The 24466-nt window shown below is 43.3% G+C and overlaps 1 protein-coding gene across 4 annotated transcripts in view; it reads left to right on the top strand.

Moving 5' to 3' along the window:
- Positions 1-4010, top strand: part of DTL (denticleless E3 ubiquitin protein ligase homolog) — a 50734-nt gene extending 46724 nt beyond the window's left edge. For 2 of the 4 annotated variants that reach the window (XM_066261413.1, XM_066261416.1), the window contains one exon: positions 133-2113. In XM_066261413.1, the coding sequence (XP_066117510.1) occupies positions 133-231 (99 nt within the window). In that variant the 3' untranslated portion in view covers positions 232-2113. Of the gene's footprint in view, positions 1-132; positions 2114-3930 lie in introns of those variants that run through there. The other 2 variants (XM_066261415.1, XM_066261414.1) reach the window with 2 other exon arrangements.
- Positions 4011-24466: the final 20456 nt, after the last annotated feature.

The following is a 24466-nucleotide window of genomic DNA, read 5'->3' as shown; positions in this document are numbered from 1 at the left end:
CAAGTATTTGGGGTTGAAAGTTGTCTGTCTAATAATCACATTTCTAGGCATCCTAAATTAAAAGATCTGTTATTGTTAACTTACTAGGGTCAGAGCTGAAAAATATCTGAAATCTAAACTTTCTTCTTCTAGGTCACTATTACTCCCAGCTCTATGAGGAAAATTTGTACATACTTCCATAGAAAGTCCCAAGATGACTACTGTAGTCCTGAACAGTCAACAGAATTATAGATCCTAATCTGAGTAAGTTAACTAAACTTTGGCCCATTAAAACAAGACAGAATACAACAGAGTGACTCTGTAATGCTGGTCTTTAAGAACGCTACTATTTTTTGCATTTTTAGAGACAATCCTTTCAGCTGAAATTTACCTAGTCTGATTTTACTACCATAGTGTACGTGCAGCTTCCTTGGGATGGGTGCTGTGTTTAAATTTTACAAAGTAAACATTTTCAGTAAGTAGTCTTCACTTTTTAATTATGCATCTTTTCTACCATAATGACATCCCAGCTTATAGAAGCACTAAACAAGACATGTCTTGTTATTCTGAGACTTTTTATGCACAGTGCAAAGTGTCTGCTGGCCATAGCAGGAGGCTTGTCTGGGAAGGCCTTCTGCTAGAGAAGTCTTCTGCGGAGGACCCTTTGATGTGTGCTGCCTCAAGCAAATATACTGCATTTAAAATATATATCTTTTCACTATACTTTTTAGGCTTTTTTTTTCAAGTATGTATAAATATGTGATGTTCACATAAGTACATTTATATTGATTTAGTTTGTGATTCAATGATACAGTCCCTTTAGTTAAAATCATCTTTATTTTAAAAACAGTCAACTCTTTGGAGAAAGTAGGAGAACAACACTAGAAACTTTTTTTTGTCTTTTTTTCCCCAAATATATCTCCCGTGTGAGATTTGAGTTCCCCATATTTTTGCTACACAATTTACTAGGTTACCAGCTCAACAAACATCATGTTCTATAAGAGGTTGTGATTATTGCCATTTTCAAGAGATGTTTATAAACTTAGTAGTCATACACTGAAGCTGGGGTTTGAATTCAGTCCTCAGTTCTCCAGGTGCTGCAACTTTTAAAAAACGAAAGTCATTAGGTTTTAAGAAAAAGTAATGATTTCTTATTGATATTTTTATAAAAGAAGATAGCTCTGAGCTGAAAATCCAGAACCTCAAAAATGAATCATGGCTCTTAACTTGCTTTTTTGGATTCTCTTTATATACATATAAAGCAATGGCCTTCTAATATAGCTCTGAGCCAAAAAGTAGTGGGGTTTTTTTGTAGATATTTAATATAGAGTGTATAGACTAACTCTAAGTTATAATGTGCAAAATATCTTTAACATCCTTTCCCTAATCAACAGTTTCATATTGATCATCTTGAGATGAACTGTTGTTTTATATTTCTCCCCTTTGTAACCTCATAGAAACAAGTTTCATGTGCTTTCTATGTGCCATGACTTTGGAAGAAAGTCCCCTTCCAATCATAGAACTTGATTGATTTTATCCATATAGCTAAGGACTGTGTAGACTTTATTCATGTTTTTGTGATAATTTTCAAAACTATTCTTAATGCTAGCTCTTTAATTCCTTTGATTTTTATAAGCTAGCAACAACCAGAACTACAAAGGTCAATTAAGCATGGGCTCTCCTGGTATTATCCAAGGAGAAAAATAAAGGGAAGCCATAAAATTGCTGTTTCAAAAGAGAACACACCATAGTGTCAACTGAATATTAGGAACTCGACATATATTTGGTTTTTTATTTTTGAGTGTTAGACTGTGGGAAGGTGTTATTTATGACCAGTACTTGCCAATAATTGTATCTTTCTCTTGATTTGAAAGCCAATAGGAAAATAATCCTTGCAAAGAAAAGGGTAACTAAAGTAGATGATTTTGTTCTTTGTATCCCTGCACATCTCCTGACAGCTCTACTGAGTGAAACTGGGGTAAATGTGGCTGTCAGAGGCTGCTGAGAATCTGCGGGGTATAACATGTCTCACCTGGAAAACTAGTACTTCAAATGGGTGCCAAAGGCCAAATGTAATGAGATAATTATCCCTGTTTGTGTCAGTGTCAGACTTTGAGCTGATCCTGAATAATAAAGCCTTTTACCTTATATGATGTCCTTCTCTGAGCTTTTTGCATTAACCTAGAAGCAGTCTACACAAAAGAACTATAGTAGTAATCAAGAATCCCTTCTACTTGTTCATTGAGTGAAATTTGTTTATTCCAAGGATATGATCTAGTCAGGCAAAAAGGGTTTTAATAAAATACATCTTGCTTGGTCAGACCTTGAGTGCTTAAGTTGGCTTGGATTACTTGATGAAGGAGGGTAGGGTAATGTAGTTCTTTTTCTAAACAAGTATTTCCAGCCCACGCTTTTCTATTTGAATACACTCCAAACACTATTGCTACGATGCTGGATTAGTTTTCTTTTGGCTATTTCAACACAGGCCCTTAATTTACTTTTTTGAGGGTTCACTAATTAATCCTTTAAAATGTCTCTTTTAATCTTGGCTGCACGTTTAACTGATGATAATCAAGACCATGTGCAGCTAATCCTTTTGGGCTGGCAGAGGGTGAGTTCAGCCCAGCACCCCCATCCTCAGCTCTAATAACTTACAACTTCATTAAGACTTCTGGGACTCCCTGTATAGGAGGCATCCCTTAAAGCCATTGTGTAACAAGAGTGCCTAGAGAAAACTTTTTAAGACTCTGTGTGTGTTTTTGTTGCTTTAACCCCCAGCTTGAAGTTAGCCTATGGCCATGATCTCTGATACGTCACTTATCAATTCAACATTTGGGAGCCTATCATAGTAAACCCACTTCTGCTCTTAGGTCTGTTTTTCCTTTTTTCCTAATCCCAAAATGGTCTGGACATCCTTTCACACTGCTCTTAAAACAAAGACCGTTACTCACAGAATCATTTCCACAACTAAGTAGAGACGGCAGTATTTTATTGATGTGTGAAAAAGAGAGACTGAGTTGGAATGTCATATGGTTGGCCCTCTGTATCCACAGGTTCTGCATCCACAGATTCAACCAATCTCTGATCAAAAACGTTATGTTAGCCTGGGCCAGTGGCTCAGTGGTAGAGCATTGGCCCTTTGTGTGGATGGCCCGGGTTCAATTCCTGGTCAGGGCACATAGGAGAAGTGCCATTCTGCTTCTCCACCCCTCCCCCTCTCGCTTCTCTCTCTCTCTCTCTCTCTCTCTCTATCTATCTATATCTCTCTATTTCTATCTCCCCACCACCATCACAGCCATGGCTCTATTGGAGCAAATTGGCCCTGGGCATTGAGGATGACTGCATGGCCTCTGCCCCAGGCGCTAAGAAGAGCTTGGTTGCTGAGCAATGGAGCAGCACCCCAGATGGGCAGAGCATTGCCCCCTAGTGGTCTTGCCGGGTAAATCCCAGTCAGGGCATATGCAGGAGTCTGTCTCTGCCTCCCCTCCTCACTGAATTTAAAAAAAAAAGATGTTGTTGGGTATGTGTACTATGTAGTTAGGCCTACTACTGTTGTGTCCATATTCAGCACATACAGACTTCTTTCTTATTTCCTAAACAATACAGTATAACAACTATATGGCATTTTATTGTATTGGGTATTATAAGTAATTTAGAGGTTATTTAAAGTATATGAGAGGATGTCCATTGGTTATATGCAAGTATTATTCCATTTTATATGAGACTTGAGCATCCACAGATTTTGGTATCTGGGGTGGTGGGGGGAGGTTGGTCTGGAACCAATCACTCTCAAATACCAAGGGATGACTGTACCAGACAAACAGAGTTATTGTCCTCTTTACACCTTTATGGCAGTTAAGCACGGGTGGATTCTGCGTCACAGTTTTATAAAGGACTGGATGTAGGCCCAGTTGAGCTCTTGCTTGTCAAATCTTCCTGCTTCTCACACAGGTCTTCATAGGAGATGCTCTGCCTGGGTAGGTTTGGATCCTGCCAGATCATGGATTAACCCGTTACTCGTTAAATTCCTGGGAATCGTGGAAAAACCTGCATTATTCATTCAGTGTTAGATATTGGCTGGAAATTATAGGGAAACCAAATACAATATTTTGTTGAACTGGAGGTGAGTCTAATGCTTCATTAGATCTGATGCCAGGAATATAAGCCCAATTTTTTTTTTATATCATATATAAGCCCAATTTTTGTTATAAGGGACCCATTTTGTTTTCTAAAGTGGTAGAAAATTTTATTTTTGCTGAAAAGTGTAGGGGTTATTAAGGACTGATATAAGATAAAGTCGGCCTTTTTTTTTTTTTTCTTAATCTTTTTTTTTTCTTTATTCATTTTTAGAGAGGAGAGAGAGAGAGGGAGAGAGAGAGAAGGGGGGAGGAGCTGGAAGCATCAACTCCCATATGTGCCTTGACCAGGCAAGCCCAGGGTTTCGAACCGGTGACCTCAGCATTTCCAGGTGGATGCGTTATCCACTGCGCCACCACAGGTCAGGCAAAGTCGGCCTTTTTAAAGATCACCTGTGCATATTCAGTGTGCCTTTAGAAGTATGTACATCACACACAAGAGGTTTATACTGTTAAAGGGCAGGCGTGGTCCATCCCAGAAGCTCATCCCTCCTAATTCCCTGCTAGGCAGGATAGAGGACTTCAGGGATATACAACCAGGTTCTTTATTTTGAATTTCAGAGGTTTAGTATTTCATTTATACTCTTTTTTTTAATTTCCTTAACTTGCCAAATGCCCGTTCCTGTCTTAACAGTCTAAATAATTTATATTCGGACCATTTTGTGGAACATGAATAACACATTTCAAAATACCTTTGATTAGAACGTGTTCAGTTCAACCAACACTTACTTCTTCTTCACCTGGGTGCCAAGCCCTGTGTGAGGCACCTGTCTGCAAAGGTTCTTCCCTTTATTTTCACTTGTCAAAGATTCTCTTTATCTAGGGCACTTCAACAGACGGAAGTCGGTATTTGAAACAGGCAGAGATCAGATTTTCAGGGTTGAGTGCAGTTGTTTGTGAGCAGCTATTCAGCAGTTGCTCTCTGTGTGCAGACTTTCCCTCCAGAACTTCATTCAGTTGCTTGCTTAGAGCACCTTTAACTTTTCAAAGTAAAATGCTTTTATCATACATGTTTTATTGTATTCTTGTTAACACTGTCGTAATGGTTAAAAATATGATTTCTAAAGCCAAGCTGCCTAGCTTGGAATCCAAGCCCTAAGGTGTATGACCTTGAGCAAGTTCTTTAACCTCCGTACATTTGTTTCCTCATCTGTAATGTGGGGTAGGGTGATTATTACACCTGTAGCTCTTAGGACAGCGTCTGGTATACAACAGCTGGCATTTATTACCAGTTACTGTCAGAATTATTTTATAAGGTAAGGAAGGCAGGAGTTATTTGGTAAGTGCACATAATGGTTTAAATAACTTTTCAGTTTTCCTAACTTACTCCTGTCTCATTTCTACTAGAGCTGTGGCCCTGAAAGTTATGTTTTCTGGGCTTCCTAGTCCTAGCACTTCTCAAAAGGAGCAAGTAGTCCTCTGGGGGAGAAAATCTCCACTTCCTCGGGTGTTTGAAATCTATGACTCTGTGCCCATCAGATACATGAGAAAATGATAGCAGAAGTTATTTCATATATGGCCTCAGCTACTGTTTAAAGAGGCTATAATTTGCCAATCTGTATCCTGGACTCTTAAGCAAGCCAAAGCCTTTGCTCACACAAGGCCCACCTTCCCATTTCCTGGCTGCAGCTCTGCTGCATTGTGTGAGACACGTTGTCCTTTAGGAAGGAAGCCGCAACTGGCAGGCCTTTACAACCAGTACTTACTTGTTCGGCATGTGTGTTCCCTGGCTAGTCTGTAGGCAAATAAAATCAAACAGGTGCTCAGTTAGTAGCTCTGATCTTGTAGGATATGAGGTAGAGGAATATCATGTAACCTCTGCATTCTTTACTCTCACTTAATGAGATTCTTCCCTGGGCTCCTTTTTTGATGGCAGTAATGCTTGTTGCTGTTGTCACATGAGTGCCAAAATACCAGCCATGGGAGTATATTTGACGTATTGTTGAACAAACCTAGCATTAGCATTTCCGTTGGCATCTGAGCACCAAATCATGCCACCACCACTGCTGCTGTTGAAGACCCTGGTTTCGCCTGACCAGGCGGTGGCGCAGTGGATAGAGCGTTGGACTGGGATGCAGAGGACCCAGGTTAGAGACCCCGAGGTCACCAGCTTGAGCACAGACTCATCTGGTTTAAGCAAAGCTCACCAGCTTGAGCCCAAGGTCTCTGGCTCGAGCAAGGGGTTACTTGGTCTGCTGAAGGCCCACGGTCAAGGCACATATGAGAAAGCAATCAAGGAACAACTAAGGTGTCTCAACAAAAAACTGATGATTGATGCTTCTCATCTCTCTCCATTCCTGCCTGTCTGTTCCTATCTGTTCCTTTCTCTGACTCTGTCTGTCTCTGTAAAAAAAAAGAAAAAGAAAGACCCTGGTTTCCAGTTTAAGGGAACGTACAGAATGTGGCGTTCCCTTATTAGGAGCTGGCATCTGCACCTCTGCACACAGTCCCACCACTCTGGGTCTCCTTTGTGGGTGTGTGCCGGAATGACCAATTCAAATGATTTTCTTTTTTCTATTAGCAGGCTTACTTTTAAAGTCACAGTCTAATATAGTACTTATGTAAATAATGAGCCCTTTCCTCTAGCAACGTATAACCAGATAATATATGTTACTGAAACTACGAACTATAATAAATAAACCATCTGACCTTGCTCTATTGACATAGTTAGCAAATACTGCCATAACCCATCATTCAGCACCAGTCTTTCCCTTTTTCTTCTGCCCCTTTCCTATCGCCTCTAATACACTCAGACACAATTCTCCAAGAATTATGTGAAAAGAAATATAATAGGAGACTTTTAAAAATGTTACTGAAATGACTTAGTGGTACAGAAACAAACAAAACTCACTAGGTATATTGCCTCTGTAATAGGTCAGCATTCAGCCCAATAGTATGTCAAGTTGGAAATGCTTCCTTAAAAGCCTTACTGGCTCTAGAGAGCTTGGTGTGGGAATAAGAGCTCAGAGTCCGAAACCAGTGTCTTCACAAAGAAGTTAACTAGCAGACAAGTCAAAATAAACATTAATAATTTCAGGGTAGGGATATAATAAATGATTCTTAGCTCCCTAATTAGGTAATGAGGTGTTGGCCTTGAAGTGTTGTACACATAATTAAGCATCTGGCTTTAGAAAACTACCTCCCAAGCCCTAGAGATGTAAGCAACAGTCTAGCATTATACATGGAGTGCCTGCAGGATAAGAAAATTAGAATGTGGTTTCTTGATGATTAGGAAGGGTTTCTGTTCCAGCCCCCTCTCCTGTACAATAAAGTGTGCAAAGACAGGATGCCATGTCAAGCAGCCTGTTCATTGGAGTTATCTTGTGGTGTCCTGTGGCTTTCTTGTTTATAGCATTGCTAGTCCGGTTCTCTTTCTTCTCATTTTGGCCAGTTGAATAGGATATGCAGCCACAGTTGTGGGTTTGATTCCTGAATGGTCCAGTTCACTTCACTCTTGTTCTGTGTACACAGGCAGCATCACACATACGTACCCTGGCCAGCCGCCCTAGAAGGAAGAGTGAACACTATAAACACTCGGTGGAAATCCATAGTCTGTGTCCTCACTACACAACCTGAAGGCATTTTGAGTGCCTGTTTTTTTGCCTGAAGACCAAGTTTATTTACCTCTTTTGATCAAACATATTGTTACATGTAATGCATACAGTCCCCTTGTCGGTGGTATAGCTGTTACCCACATTTTGACAGATAAGGAAACTAAAGCACAAAAGAAGTTAAGGACATATAGCCAACGTAGCAACTTGTGGATTTGGCCTGCCTTAATGCCCACAGTAGTAATTCCCATAACATAATGCCTTGCAGGAAGAAGCCTATTCCTAGCCCTATACTAAGAAAATTCATGCTTTCCATTTTGCACATATTTGAAAGAGAATAACTCTTATATGTTTCAAATACATTTTCTACTTGAGTAATAAACCAAAAAAATCACCCCTGGGGAGAGGAAACCAAGTAAGTACAGGAGGAAAATGATACACATGTCTAGAATCAGTACTGAAATGTTATAAAAACACAAGAAGAAAATTGACAAACAATAGAAAAATAGCAACAAAGACAAGTTAAATTTTTTTAGAAAAAAAAGTAGAGAAAGGGTTGCCCTCAAATATAAAGGGGAGAATGAAGGATGGAGATGACACACATACCATATGACCCAACAGTTTCACCCCGGTACCTTAGGGAGGCTCACAGCAAGCATTGTTTATGCTAGCCAAAGTCTGGAAACGACCCAAAGGTTTGCAGCAGAATGGATGTGAGGATACACCAGGCACTCTCTAACCATGAAATGAAAAGGAATGAACTAGTTGCACATGACAATGTGAAATGTTTGAATGTTAAGCAAAAGGAACGCATACAGTGATTTTGTTCATATTAAGTGTTAATAAAAAACAGGCAATGCTGAACTAGTATTGGGGGATACATACATGAGTAGTAAGGGGAAAAAAAATAAGACTGCTTCTCTGGAGAATAGTGCTTGGGAACAACACATGGACTAACTAGGTTATGGCTAAGTTCTGTCTCCTGCTCTGGTTAGGATTACATGAGTGTTTGCTCTATAATTTCTTGTAGTTATGTTTTATGCACTTTTCTATATATGTCGTGATTTTCACAGTAAAGGTTTTTTAAAAAGTGTAGATCAGATAGTTCTTAGAGAAGATAGCAAGATGTGGGCGTGGGGGAGTTCTAGATAGACTGGATCCTGTAACTATTAAAGGGAATAAGTCATTAGGGTAGCCTGTGGGATCTTGATACCTTCTAAGGAGAATCCTCTGTTCCTTAAAGCAGAAGGAATGGCCTGAGTTACTCTACTCTCAGGATTCAGATGTTCGTTCTTGTTTGAAAGCAGAACAGAGCCTTCAGCAAACCATGTGGTGGGACAGCCAGAAGTTTGCAGGGAGGACTAACAAGGTTCCACAGCATTTAACCTAAAAGTTTCACATTTCCTTTTCACCTTCTTCCCAAGGTCAGTCATCACATCAAGGCCAAAATGGGCTGTAGACATTAAATTCTTATATTGAAGATGCAGAAACCGGCCTGGGGACATTAGGCAATTTGACAAGGGCCACAAAACTAGTTAGTGGCAGAATCCATTCTGGTATCCCACATTCTTTGTATCCCAGTCCTGCTGCAATGTTAGCCAGTCCCCTAAATGCTGTACTATCCTGTCTTTGTTCAAGGTGCTTCCTCTGCGTGGCGTAGTTTTTATTCCTTAGGCCTTCCTTTAAAGCCCATGCTTTTTAAGGTACCGTTCAGACTCCCCTCCTTTTGTGTAGGAAGTAGTCACAGGTTTTCCTAGTTAAGCCTTCCTTCCACTCAACCCCATAGGGCTTTGTTTAAACGCTACAATAATGTTTATCACATAATAGTTTATCTTGGAAGTATTTCTTTGTCCCCTTCAGATGGTACCCTCCTAAATGTCAGACTGCATACCCCGTGGTATGCTGGAGCTGGATCATGAGAGCCAGATAATAAATCTTCAGAAATTTTGAGGTGGTCGTTAAAATGTTGGCTTAGCCTGACCTGTGGTGGCGCAGTGGATAAAGTGTCGACCTGGAAATGCTGAGGTCGCCGGTTCAAAACCCTGGGCTTGCCTGGTCAAGGCACATATGGGAGTGGATGCTTCCAGCTCCTCCCCCTTCTCTCTCTCTCTCTCTCTCTCTCTCTCTCTCTCTCTCTCTCCTCTCTAAAAATGAATAAATAAAATAATTTTTAAAAAAAATGTTGGCCTGAAGTCAGTTGTGAGAGGATACCACAGAATGGGCAAAAGCTACGTTGGGGGCCTTTTTTCCCCAGAGAGCCAGCTTATCAGCTCATACTGCACATACACCACCACCACCCACCCACCCCTTGTGCTTACCAGGTACCTGGCATAGCGTTTGCAAGAAGCATGAAGAAAGTAAGGAGAAAGCCCGGGCAAGAGAATGTTTTGAGAGGCAGGTAGTTCGCTGCTGCATAGAAGTTGATGAAGATGAGAGCTTGAATAAGGCCAGACTGTTGGTCAGTGAGCTCACGGTTGTCCTCAAGGCCTATTTCAGTAGCATGTTAGGGATGAAATGTGGCTGGGAATGAAGAAATAGAGGTGGTGAGGAAATGGGCAGTAAATGTATATCCCTTTCAGGAAAAGAGAAGGAGTTTATCTTGTTAAGCAGCTACTTGCTGAACACCTAGTATGTGTCAAGACAAAGGTAGCATACTGGACTGTCCTCAAACTGCTTCCAGGACAGATGAGAGAACAATGCCTTTTTTTGTTGTTTGTTTATTTTTTAAGTGAGAGGAGGGGATATAGTGAGACAGACCCACATGCACCCCAACTGGGATCCACCCAGCAACCTCCGTGTGGGGCCAAAGCTCAAATCAACCGAGCTATTTAGCACCCGAGGCCGACACTGAACCTCACTCACTGGCTGCAGGACGGGAATAGGGAGAGGGCAGGGAAGAGAAGCAGATAGTCTCTTCTCTTGTACACTCTGACCAGGGGTAGAACATGTGACGTCCACACACTGGGCCAACGCCCTATCCACTGAGCTGGCCAGCCAGGGCCAGAACACAGTGTCTTAAGGGCTCTGATGAAGACACAAGGTAGGGGATGTGGGGACACATCGAACAGCCTGAGCACCGAGGGAAGGTTTCATATAGAGGCTGACAGCTGAGCCTCCGAAGGAATTGTGCAGGTGAGTAGGTGAAGGGGGGGACTCCTCACAAAGGAAATGGCAATGCACCGTGAACTTTGTTTAGGGTGTGAGAAAGGGTGGCCTGTCCTAGGAACTCGGGAACTTAACTCCAGTTTCCCCTCGAGGGCTGGACTAGAGTGAACATGCAAAGAACAGCCGGAGGTGAGGCTGCAGAGGCAAGCAGGGGTTGGCAGACTGAGGTCGAAGGCACCGGACAGCCACTGAAGGATCAAGCAGGTGACACGCACAGTTAGATTTTTATTTTAGATAATTCTAGTAGCAATGTGGAGGGAAGATTGGAGAGACCAGACTTCAGGCAGTTGGCCCAGTTAGAAGGTGATTGTTATAATCCAAGGGAAGGAGGATGACCCTATGTACAGTCATGGCACTGCAGGTGAGAGGATGCTGCCAATCTGAGAGACGCTCCTGAAATGACAACCTAGTGGTTTTTCAGGTGGGTAAGTAAGCATGAGAGAAATTGTAAACCCCAGGATCCCAGCACCAGTACCTGGCTACCTCTATAAATGTTATCATTTGGAGGCAAAGGGATGCTGTACTGATAGGATGCTGGGAGGAGAGTGTTTTCCTGATAGACACCTGGATACCCAGTGGAGATGCCCAATCAGTAGTTGATGTATAGGATTGGCGCTCTGGAGTGGAAAGGATTTTAGGAGGTTTGGTATGGGAGGGGGAGCCTAAAGTGGAGCTCAGAGAGATTGGCCAGGGAGAACGTGTAGCTCAATGATTCTCCCAGCAATTTTGATTCAGGAACCCTGAGGTGGGGCTTAATTCATTTGCATTTCTAACCAGTTCACAGGCCAGGCTGGTGCTGCTGGTCTGGCAACCACATTGAGAGCCTGTAGTGTGGAGAAAAGCTGGCATATGGGGTGATCAGACAAAGAAGAGCTTACAGAAGTGACTGAGGAAGAGCCATGTTAGGAAGGGACAGTCCATGACCAAGTTTCAGGGTGTAAAATGGAATGACGTCAGGCAAGATGAATAAATATTGTCAACTGCATTTGACACTCAAGCAAGAACTCTGATGAAAGCCAGACTTTACAAGAATGTGTGATCATCTTACGAGACGTAATAGTATAATGTCACACCCAGGTTCCCTAATCATGACTCTCCCACTTCCAATTCTGTGACCTGATAGAATTTAATCTCTGAGCTCCAGATTTCTCATCAAAAAAATGAGAAAAGTAGTACTTTCCTCATTGTCATTGGAAGATACAGTGACTTAGTATGTGTAAAGTTTTAACATGTGCTAAGTTTTAACTTCTTTAATTGTTTTGGGGTGCCAGAATTCCTACCTTGAAGAGCAAACAGTGGGGAAGAGTCAGACTCGCAGGATCTTAGTGGAATGTGTTAGACGCCACAGAGAGCATGTAAATGTCCAGCAGAGTTCAGTCTGGGAGCAAAAGCACAGAAAGCTGAGTTAGGGTTACCTGACATAGGAAGTCAGCAAGGGAGGACCCAAAGAGGGATCCGTGAGCACCCTGGCGGCTAGAAAAAAAGGATCCAAGTTTGAAATGATAGCAAAAGATTCTGGGAAGGGGGACAGATGAGGAAGAGATACCTCAATGTATAGAAAGACATAGATTGTGGGCAGAGTAGAGTGAGAATTTGAGATGACAGATCATTCTGATGCCATGGTCGAAATGTTGGTCACGGTGAGTGACAGGTTGGGCAGAATTTAGGGACATGTGTAGTTTTAAAAAATGGTGGTAGAGCATCGGCCTAGCGTGCGGAGGACCCGGGTTCGATTCCCGGCCAGGGCACACAGGAGAAGCGCCCATTTGTTTCTCCACCCCTCCGCCGTGCCTTCCTCTCTGTCTCTCTCTTCCCCTCCCGCAGCCAAGGCTCCATTGGAGCAAAGATGGCCTGGGCGCTGGGGATGGCTCTGTGGCCTCTGCCTCAGGCGCTAGAGTGGCTCTGGTTGCAACATGGCGACGCCCAGGATGGGCAGAGCATTGCCCCTGGTGGGCGTGCCGGGTGGATCCCGGTTGGGCGCATGCGGGAGTCTGTCTGACTGTCTCTCCCTGTTTCCAACTTCAGAAAAATGCAAAAAGAAAAAAAAAATGGTGGTAGAGCCTGACCAGGTGGTGGCGCAGTAGACAGCATCAGACTGGGATACGGAAGGACCCAGGTTCGAGACCCTGAGGTCGCCAGCTTGAGTGCGGGCTCATCTGGTTTGAGCAAAGCTCACCAGCTTGGACCCAAGGTCGCTGGCTCCAGCAAGGGGTTGCTTGGTCTGCTGAAGGCCCACATAGGTCAAGGCACATAGGAAAAAGCAATCAATGAACAACTAAGGTGTTGCAATGCGCAATGAAAAACTAATGATTGATGCTTCTCATCTCTCTCCATTTCTGTCTGTCTGTCCCTGTCTATCCCTCTCTCTGTCTCTGTAAAAAATAAATTAATTAATTAAATTTAAAAAAAAAAGTTTTTAAAAATGGTGGTAGAGCCCAGGTATCAGAAGGATCAAAAACAGGAGCAGGGAAAGTGGCTGGGAAAGCTGTGAGGCAGGTGTTCAGCCCGAGGAGGGTAAGCGTGCTGGAGGTCAGTGAGTCTAAAGGACAGAGTGGCCGAAAGATAGAATGGTGTGCCCAAGGGGGATGGAGGAGCCGTAACCTGGAGGATGCCAGCCAGCCTCTTCTGACCTTGAGAACCAGGGGAGGGAGGAAAGCTGCTACTCAGGAGGGCTGGATAACAGGGCAGGGCAGGTTTCCATTGAGGACAAGAAGGTGGAAAGGTGTGTGTTGAAGATGAAGGCAGGGAAGTGTGTTAACTGGTGCTGTATAGCCCGGGGTGGAGGCGGGGGGGGGGGGGGGAGACACCTCCAAAGGCCTAGAAACAAGTAAAGCCCTGTCCTATAAATGCAGTGACTGCCTGACAGGAAGTGGGCGTGGCAGGCCAGGTCATGTCTCCATGCAGCCCTGCCTGGGCCCACCTCCCCAGGACAGTCCCTGCTGGGGCAAAGAGCAGTAGTAGCCTTCTGGGTTAGTGCACTCGGCCTATTTCTGTACATTCAGGCTGCTGAGTAATGGCTCCAAAGGCAGTGCCAACATCTTACAGGGCACAAGGGAAAGTGAGAAGTAGGGCTTGGCACCTTATTTTGGGAGCTGTCGTCAAAGGCCCAGCGCTCTGGTTCTGTGTGCCTGCCACTCTGCCTCAGCTCTCACTGGGAGCCTGCTGACCAGTGTCACAGGCATTGACTGCGATGCCTAGAGAGACCAGCCCTGGGAGGAAGAAGAACCCTGCGTTTCCCTGAAGACTGAATTCTGAGCACGTCCGTCCTGAGGGAGGATCGCCAGTCAGTCCAGTTCAGTCCACCAGGCTGGTTCCTCCGCCTAAGAGGCTCTGAGGAGCAAACCTTGTCTCTTAAAATACTGTGAAATGACCATGACATGCAGGATAGGTCCACTCTGCCCCAGACATGGGGTGTTAAGGGGTGCAATTTGAATTAGAGGTACTTTGAGCCGGTTTCTAAATGTGGGGCTCCACCTGCACTTCCCAGCCAGTCCCCTGCTGGTTCTCAGTGATGCACATGTGTGACTTCTGGCTGAGGCTAGGGCTCAGTCAAATGTGGAAACAGTCACATATACACAAAGGTCAGACCTGTGACCCCACGCACACAGGGCTCTGGCCACCAGAGCTAACTGGCTTTCAGAGCCTTTGGAACAAGCCTTTGAGTTAAGTGCTGCTGAGCAGATAGGTCTGAAGACTCTGCCCTGGGGACACTGGATCTTTGCAGTAGGTCCGATTGCCTTAAACCTCTAATGATCCATAGATCCACTTAAGGCCCCCAAGTCTGGACTCTGGGTAGATCCCCATTAATATCTTTGCCTATATATCTCCCCCTATTCTTAAAAAATAAACCCTGTTTTAATTTCCTGGGATTTGAGTTCTCCTTACCTTAAAATCCTTATGAAATAAAGGAATTGGGATCCAACCAGGTTGCGTGGTTTGCACTGAATTCTCATAAGAACTCGACTGCACAGCAGTAATGAGAGCCCAGTTAGCCCAGCCTCCACCTGGTTGCCTCTGGTCTGTTAGACTGCTAAGAACCAAACCATTGATGGCCACGGGCCCCTTTTCCATCACTGCCACTTGTCTCTCCATGACAAAATTGGATATCACTATTTAAGCTAGAGATTTTCATTACACTGGGGAACTTTTCTTACACATAACCTCTGCAGTAAACCCAGCTCAGAGATTATTGTCCTGTGGTCTGACTTCTGATGGGTTTTTGTTTTTTTTTCTGTCAAGAGGGTTTCAGACTCACCTATAGTTAGAATGACTGTCTCATGTGGACAAATGTCATTCCTTTGTTCTGAATTCCATTAGATTTCCGTGTTTACAACCAGTATTTACTCATTAATCAGATGAAATGTAGTAGTGCTGGGAGCATAGGTTTCTACATTTGCCCTCTCAAAAGCTCAAGGATTCCTGAACTCTTTGGGGGTCATCCACATTATGTAGAATCTTTGAAATCTAGGGACACACACCTCAGAAAAATTCACAAGATACTTATACACAAAATATTGCTTACAAGGGGATAGGAAGAGGATGCAAGTTTATAGACCCTGTGGGCGGATGAAGCCTACTGTGGATGTTGAGGGCCCCACAGAGCTGGGTTTAAGGGTGCTGACCCAAGCTCCTGCTGGGCGGTCTGCTCCAGCACAGTACTAATGAAGCAGGACCTAATGGGTTACGTCCCTCTGTGGTCAAGCTGACTTTGCACGCAGGAGCTCTTATCTCGGAACCACAGAATAATCTCCAAAGTTCAGACTTGGAAGGAAATTTTCGCATGTGCTTCATTCAACCTCCTGTTGTCCAAAAAAATGGACAGAAAAAATGAGTCATTTATGAGGTCACATGGCTAATTAGTGACAGGGCCTGGACTAGAGCCCAAGTCACACCACAGATAAATACCAAGTGAGTGGTCTTTTAATGGTGTATCAGGAACATAACTTTATATGTGGAGGAAAGCACATGATTATAGTCTCACCATTTTTAAAGACATGAACCAAAACAGGCAGCCAACATTTACTCAGTGTCTATCATACATCTGTTCCTTTATTCAGTTATCAAAAAGCCATATCTAATGTCCACTACATGCCAGGCATTGTGCTAAGTACTGTTTGCAATAAGGCTCAAACCTTCCTTACTAACATTATTAACAAAACCACACGCACAGTTTGGTGCTAGCATCCCCTTTTGTGACACTGTATATTTTCCTCCCCATACACAGATATCAGTTCAGATGGCTACACTCCAGGATTTCATGGAACATGGCTTCAAGGATTTTTTATGTCGTGAACTGAGTTGGAGGGAGGCAGTTTTCAGGTGCTATACCAGAGGTTGGGAACCTTTTTGGCTGAGAGAGCCATGAACACCACATATTTTAAAATATAATTCTGTGAGAGCCATACAATATGTTAAACACTAAATACAAGTAAATGTTTGCATTTTATGTAAGACCAACACTTTTAAAGTACAATAAGTTTCTGAATTCTTTTTAATAACGTTGTTATGCTATTGCTAACCAATGATGAATAAAGTACTTCTTACCATTGACACTAAGTTAATAAGTTCTGATAACCCACTACCATCGGACCAGCCACTTCTTACCATTAATGCGACTTCTGGTGCTGCATGGTTTTGCTGATGGCTTTGTAGTCTGGTTGATATGTGGTGAGGTTAAACTTCATGCAGGTGTTGTGACTTCCATCCGTTAAACATGATCATAGGTTGGTCTTAACGTTCTTTAGATGTGAGAAAGACTGTCACATGCATACGTAGAGCCAAACATTGTCAGTACAGCAATACTCACACACTGCAGTGTGTGGTATGTGATGAGAAGCGCAATCCAAGTTTTGACAATCAGCTGGTCCGTGGGTTGAGGTTTTTTCATTCCTCCCACTTGTGTTTGCTCGCCAACTCTGCTTGCTGTCGTGCAAGTCTTTCCAAATCTTTATTCAGTGACTTGAACTTATTTACCCACATGTCTGAGGCCTTCAGGTCAGCAGCTTATAGCTCAATCTCTGACGGAGACACTGGGGATGTAACTCAGGTTGGTACTGTTCACTGTACACTCATGTGGATGGGTGATGAACTTTAAAAGATGAGTGTGCTCCTGACCTGTGGTGGCGCAGTGGATAAATCGTCGACCTGGAGTGCTGAGGTCGCTGGTTCAAAACCCTGGGCTTGCCTGGTCAAGGCACATATGGGAATTGAAGCTTCCAGCTCCTCCCCCTGTTCTCTCTCTCTCTCTAATAAAAAAATGAATAAATAAAAATAAAAAAATAAAAAAGATGAGTGTGCTCACGAAATTCTCCAAAGCATGCTTTGAATGACTGCAGGAGATTAGATGTGAAGCCCGCTAGCTGCTGGAGATCAAGATGTTGAGCAGGGTCACTTGCTATGCATGCATCTTTAAATTCTCAACACAGATAAATACCAAGTGAGTAGTCTTTTAATGGCTTTCCGTTTCTCACAATTGCTAAAGCACCAGCAAAGCTAACCGAATTTCAGTCACCTTGTTGGGTCCAAACACGGACCAGTTTTTCAACGTGTAGTAAATGACCTGTTTCAGTGTCGGCGATGAAGAGTTCCAGCTTGTTTTCAAATGCAAACACTGCTTGTTGAAGGGATAAGACTGTATTTCCGATGCCTTGCATTTTCACATTGAGCTGGTTCAGATGTTCAGTCATGTCCACAAGATAGTAGAACTTCAGGAGCCACTCAGTGTTAGTTAACTCAGGATGCTCGAGGTTTTTCACTTCAAGAAAAGTCTGGATTTCGCTCAGACAAGCCATGAAACGGCTGAGCACCTTCCCTCTTGACAACCAACACACTGCTGTGCAGAAGCAGACCAGGATAATTATTCCCAACTTCATCCAGCAGTGTTTTACACTGGCAATCATTTAAAGCTCAGGCAACAATAAAGTTAACCACCCAAATGACCAGTAACATCACCTCACCAAGCTGCTCACCACACATCTGAGCACAAAGCGCCTCCTGATGAAGGATGCAGTGAAAACTTAGGATGGGTCTCTTTTCATGTTCATGAAGAAGCGCTACGAATCCTGTTTTTCCCCACCATGCACAGAGCACCATCAGTACACACCGAAATAAGTTTATCCAATCACGCTGAACTGGGATAAATGGCTTACGTCTGTTGACTCATCCAAAGCTAGAGAAAAGAATGGTGCTGCATTTATGTCCTTCACTTGTGTTGCCTCAATCTGATTTGCCATCATGATGATACGATCGTGAACAGTTCTTGCCGACAGAGGCATGTCTTTTATTCGTTTGATTATCTTGTCTTTATTCAAAAAGTTCATTGGCGCCTGACCAGGCGGTGGCTCAGTGGATAGAGCATCAGACTGGGATGCGGAAGACCCAGGTTCGAGACCCCGAGGTTGCCAGTTTGAGCACGGGCTCATCTGGCTTGAGCAAAACGCTCGCCAGCTTGGATGCAAGGTCGCTGGCTCGAGCAAGGGGTTATTCGGTCTGCTGAAGGCCCACGGTCAAGGCACATATGAGAGAGCAATCAATGAACAACTAAGGTGTCGCAATGTGCAACGAAAAACTAATGATTGATGCTTCTCATCTCTCTGTTCCTGTCTCTCTGTCCCTGTCTATCCCTCTCTCTGTCTCTGTAAAAAAATAAAATAAAATAAAAAAATAAAAAAAAAAAAAAGTTCATTGGCAACATCAAGCATGAATGTTTTGGCATACTCCTCATCTGTGAATGGCTTTCCGTTTTTCACAATTGCTAAAGCACCAGCAAAGCTAGCTGAATTCCATTCACTTTTTGAGTCTAAACATGGAGTTGCTGCTGACTAGCTTGCACTCTGCACAGTAGCTCTTGACATGCTTTCTTTCTGCTGTCCCCCACTGGATATTTCAATGCAAATGTAGTATGGCGTGTGTCGAAGTGCCGCTTTATATTTGACCGTTTCATCGATGCAATTTTATCATTGCATATTAGACACACTGCACAACCTGCTCTCTCCACAAAGGCGAATTCCTCTGTCCATTCCTACTGAAAAGTACGATACTCCTCATCTTTTTTCTTTTAGCCATCTTCATCAAAAGGGTTCCTGCAATTAGCTAGCTGACTACTTGATTAAAATGAGAGAAGTTTACTTCCTGACCTTACAATGACCCATGTGCGTTATGCATTATTCAATAAAAATTTGGTGGTGTCCTGGAGGACAGCTGTGATTGGCTCCAGCCACCGGCAACCATGAACATGAGCGGTAGGAAATGAATGGATTGTAATACATGAGAATGTTTTACATTTTTAACGTTATTTTTTTTATTAAAGATTTGTCTGCGAGCCAGATGCAGCCATCAAAAGAACCACATCTGGCTCGCGAGCCATTAGGTTCCCAACCCCTGTGCTATACCATCTAAGCTAGATCAGTCCCAGGCTTGTCTTAGGTGATATGTGTCTCTGGCTTAGAGAAATTCTAATAGAGTAATGGAGGACTAAACAACTAAACTCAACAAGGGAGACACAATCCCATACTAAGCATAGGCAGAACTAGCTCTTATGTGCCTGGAGCAAGCTGCAGGCTGTGTTCTGACACTGCCCTGTGTACCTCACCACTTTACTCCCCCTGGCCTCCCTCACTCGCTGACATTCTTTCATTTGCATGCAGACCTTCCCTCATCCTGACTTGGCTCCGCCTGCACCTGAGCCTTTTCCTGAGAGAGCAGGCATCACCTTCAGGCCTAGACAATGGTTTCTTCCTAGACAGTGGTTTGTCCTTGTACTCCTGTCACTGCAGGTCCTACGTGCACACAGACTTAGACTTTCAATTGGGTGACCTTGCATTGAGCCAGGGTCCTATCAGTTCAGGCCAGATGTCCTGAGCTTTTCCTAATCTCAATTCGCATTCCCACAGCTGGGCATTGGGGGTTGCGGTGGGAAAGGGATCATTGTGGAACACTATGGATAACCTTACATGGATAATCTCACTAATCTTTTTCATTTGTTTAAATCAGGGGTAGTCAACCTTTTTATACCTAGCGCCCACTTTTGTATCTCTGTTAGTAGTAAGATTCTTTAACCGCCCACTGGTTCCACAGTAATGGTGATTTATAAAGTAGGGAAGTAACTTTACTTTATAAAATTTATAAAGCAGAGTTACAGCAAGTTAAAGCATATAATAATAATTACCTACCAAGTAATTTATGTTGGATTTTTGCTATGTTTGGCAGAATAAATCTTTATAAAAACAACTTACTATAGTTAAAGCTATCTTTTTATTTATACTTTGGTTGCTCTGCTACCACCCACCATGAAAGTTGGAACGCCCACTAGTGGGCGGTAGGGACAAGGTTGACTACCACTCGTTTAAATCATAACTTGTTATTCTAATTAAAAACTTTTTCTTGTTGAAAGAAAGAGAAATGCATTTTTACTAGGTTTCAGGTCTTATGTTCAAGTCTCTAATTCATTTTGAATTAATTTTTGTATATGTTATAAGAGAGGTACAGTTTCAGTTTTTTGCATGTGGCTGCCCAGTTTTCTCAGCACCACTTACTGAAGAGACTGTCCTTTACCCATTGAATATTCTTTGCTCCTTTGTTTAAAATTAATCGACCATATATGCATGGGTTTATTTCTGGGCTCTCTATTCTGTTTCATTGATCTATGTATCTGTTTTTATGCCAATATTCTACTGTTCTGATTACTATAGTTTTATAATATAGTTTGAAATTAGGAAGTGTGGTGTTTCTAGCATTGTTCTTTTTTCTCAAGATTGCTTTTGTTGTTCTGGGTCTTCTGTGAATTTTAGCATTCTATTTCTGTGAAAAATGTCATTGGAATTTTTATAGGGATTCCACTGAATCTGTCTAGGGTAGTATGATATTTTAACAATATTATTTATTTCAGTCTATCAACATGGCATATCTTTCCACATATTTGTGTCTTCTTACATTTCTTTCATCAGTGTCTTACAGTTTTCAGTATACAGATCTTTCAAATTCCTCACTGTCAGTTTACTACTAACATATAGAAATGTAACTGCTTTTTGTATATTGATTTTGTATCCTGCAGTTTTACTGAATTTAACTTACTAGTTCTACCAGTATTTTGGTGATGTCTTTAGGGTTTTCTGTATATAGTATCAAGTCATCTGCAAATAGAGACAATTTCCCTTCTTTCTTCCTAATTTGGTTGCCTTTTCTTTTTCTTGCCTAATTGCTCAGGGTAGGACCTCAAAAACATCATTAAGTAAAAGTGGCTGATAGCACAATGGGTAGAGCATCACCCTGGAATACCGAGCTCGCCCACCAGTTCAAGCCCTGGTTGGAGCTTGTATGAGAAGCAATAAATGTGAGCTTCTTGAGAGGAGGGATCATATTCCACTACAACACTGCACACATGCCAAGCATACGTTCACTAAGCATTTGTCTGCTGGGCCTCATAATTGCCTAAAAACAGAGACATTCAGCACAGAAAATCAGAACTTCATCTTAAAGATCTGCTAGGCTTCAGAGTCCCTTTTACAGTAAAGGAAACTGAGGCCCAATAAGTAGAGTCATAGCCATGGGGACTCAACCCTTTCTTCGGGGTGGAGCCCTTCAAAATGAATTTCTCCTCCTGTCTCTAACTAGGACCAGTGCTAGGATGATGTTTTTCACTCAACATGTGTTAGGCCCTTAGGATCCAATGACCATAAAACAATTAAAATCTGATGTCATTACAGTTCAATCATATTTATAGCCAGAATCAAAACAGCCTTAGAAATCATCCTGTTCAACTTTCAGATTGTAGTTGAAGTAACAGGCCCAGAGTTGGCAGGTGTCCCAGTTCTTGTCAGCTGGCCAGTGGTTTGTCATTTAAATGGGGTTTCCCTGCCTAGGGGCAGCAAAGACACACAGGAGCAATGGGGCTGGCCTCTCACTGCGTAGAGTATATATATATAGGTTGGGGAGGGTGCTTTCTCCCCAAGGCCAGCCTGTCTCCAAAGCCAGCCTGATCAGGGAGCATTATTCACACGTCAGCAGAGCCTTCATAGTGCACCCCAGTGTTCACTCTCTCTCCTTTGTTCTCTAATAGAAGCCCGGGCAGAAGCCTGCACCTGAGCTGGACTCTGATTCCCTCACTCCTTCCATCCTCTGTCACTAGCCCTTTCCTTCCTTTCCCTTCCCAAAGCCAGCTCTAGCCCAGTGACCAGGTTAGGAATGTCACACAGGCACAAATTAGAACTTGGCTGCCCTGTTTCTCCTCCTTGGATAGAAAGCCCAGAGCTGAGGACAATAGGCTTCTCCATTCTGTTTTTGCTTTCCACTGAAGCCAAGGGCCAGTGGAAAGGGACGCCCCACTGCCTCTTTGAAGCAGTGTTGGCACCGGAGTATCAAGGGACTTGGAACACTAAAGAAGGCTGTTTTGTCCTCACTAGACTTAACAGTGGCCCTCCTCGGTGGGTCAAGCCCTGTCCCTCCTATGCACTCAGAAGCACAGTATGGATCAAGAAGCAGCACATATTAAAAAGACCTTTCTGAAGACTGAATGGGATTGTTCCTGAGAAGCCTGCAGAAACAGCGAACAGCTCATGGGACTGAGCTCTGTGTGGGGAATCCGTCAGGCTGACAAAGGGCCAGCTCTCCCAGGGACAGGACGTTTGGAAGGTGACCTGTAGGGAAGCTTGTTGAGTGGGACAGAGGAGCCACCCTCTTCCTCTTTCCCTCTGGCCAGGCATCGCCAGAGAGTTTGCCGCTGGCTCCTCCCCACCCATGCGCCCTGCAAGGAAGGGGAGCCATTTTCCTCTCTCCTGTATGGCTGCTTCCCAACCCCACGTAAAGCCATCTCTCTGCTTCCTATTTCCTGCACCCAAACACACTACTAAAGGAGGTCTCCCCATCAGGCAGATTGCTTCCACTGTACTTCAGGGTCACCACCCCACATAGAACCCAAAGGTGGTGGAAAATTTGCATTCCTCTGGTCAGCTCACACTCCTCCACATCAACAGCTGTTTGCAACCTTCTCAGCTCTCCTGCTCTGCTGAGACCGTGGATACCCCCACCTTGCCCTCCACACAAATCATCGTCTTGGAGTTCTTTATGTTACCAAATATTTAAACCTATTTACACCTTTACCCATTTCTTCTTTTTAAAAGTTTATTTTTCAATTACGGTTTACAGTCAATATTATTATTTTTTTCTTTGTATTTGTCCAAAGTTAAAAGTGAGGAAGCAGTCAGACAGACTCTCGCATGCACCTGACCAGGATTCACCTGGCATGCCCACCAGGGGGTGATGCTCTGCCCATCTGGGGCATTGCCCCGTTGCAACTGGAGCCATTCTAGCACCTGAGGCTGAGGCCATGGAGCCGTCCTCAGCGCCCAGGCCAACTTTGCTCCAATGGAGCCTTGGCTGCAGGAAGGGAAGAGAGAGACAGAGAGGAAGGACAGGGGGAAAGGTAGAGAAGCAGATAGGTGCTTCTCCTGTGTGCCCTGACTGGGAATCAAACCCGGGACTTTCATACCCAGGCCGATGCTCTACCACTGAGCCAACCAGCTAGGGCCACAATGAATATTATTTTATATTAGGTTCAGATGTGCAGCATAATGATTAGACAATTATATATTTCACTTAGCTTTTCCCCCAATATTCTCAGGACCCTCTGGCACCATACATAGTTACATAGTTATTACAACATTATTGGCTATATTCCCTATGCTTTACTTGACATTCCCTGGACCAGGGGTCAGGAACCTATGGCTCACAAGCCAGGTGTGGCTCTTTTGATGGCTGCATTTGGCTCGCACACAAATCTTTTTTGTTTGTTTGTTTGTTTTGTTTGTTTTTGTTTTTGTTTTTACAGGGACAGAGAGAGAGTCAGAGAGAGGGATAGGTAGGGACAGACGGACAGAAACGGAGAGAGTTGAGAAGCATCAATCATCAGTTTTTTGTTGCAACACCTTAGTTGTTCATTGATTGCTTTCTCATATGTTCCTTGACCGTGGGCCTTCAGCGGACTGAGCAACCCCTTGCTCGAGCCAGCGACCTTGGGTCCAAGCTGGTGAACATTTTGCTCAAGCCAGATGAGCCCATGCTCAAACTGGCAACCTCAGGGTCTCGAACCAGGGTCCTTCTACATCCCAGTCCAATGCTCTATCGACTGTGCCACCACCTGATCAGGCTCGCAGACAAATCTTTAATAAAAAAAAATAATGATGTTAAAAATATAAAACATTCTCATGTATTACAATTCATTCATTTCCTACCACTCATGTTCATAGTTGTGGGTGGCTGGAGCCAATCACAGCTATCCTCTGGGACAACACCAAATTTTTATTGGATAATGCGTAACATACCCGGGTCGTTGTATGGCTCTCATGGAATTACATTTTAAAATATGTGGTGTTCATGGTTCTCTCAGCCAAAAAGTTTCCTGACCCCTGCCCTGGACTATTTTGTAACTACCAATTTGTACTTCTGTGAGTATGTTTCAATTTTGTTTGTTTATTTTGTTACCTAGATTACACATATGTGGATTTATTTCACTTGGCATAATACCCTAGAGGTCCTTTCACACTGTGACAAGTGGTAAGACTTTATCCATTTTAATGACGAGTAACATTCCATTGTATATATGTACCACAGTTTTTTTATCCACTGGTCTATTGATGAGCA

This window comes from Saccopteryx bilineata, chromosome 2 (genome assembly GCF_036850765.1).
Source record: "Saccopteryx bilineata isolate mSacBil1 chromosome 2, mSacBil1_pri_phased_curated, whole genome shotgun sequence".
In the NCBI taxonomy this organism is placed as follows: Eukaryota; Metazoa; Chordata; class Mammalia; order Chiroptera; family Emballonuridae; genus Saccopteryx; species Saccopteryx bilineata.
The sequence above is the reverse complement of the archived record's forward strand: the minus strand, read 5'-3'. Positions and strand labels throughout refer to the sequence as shown.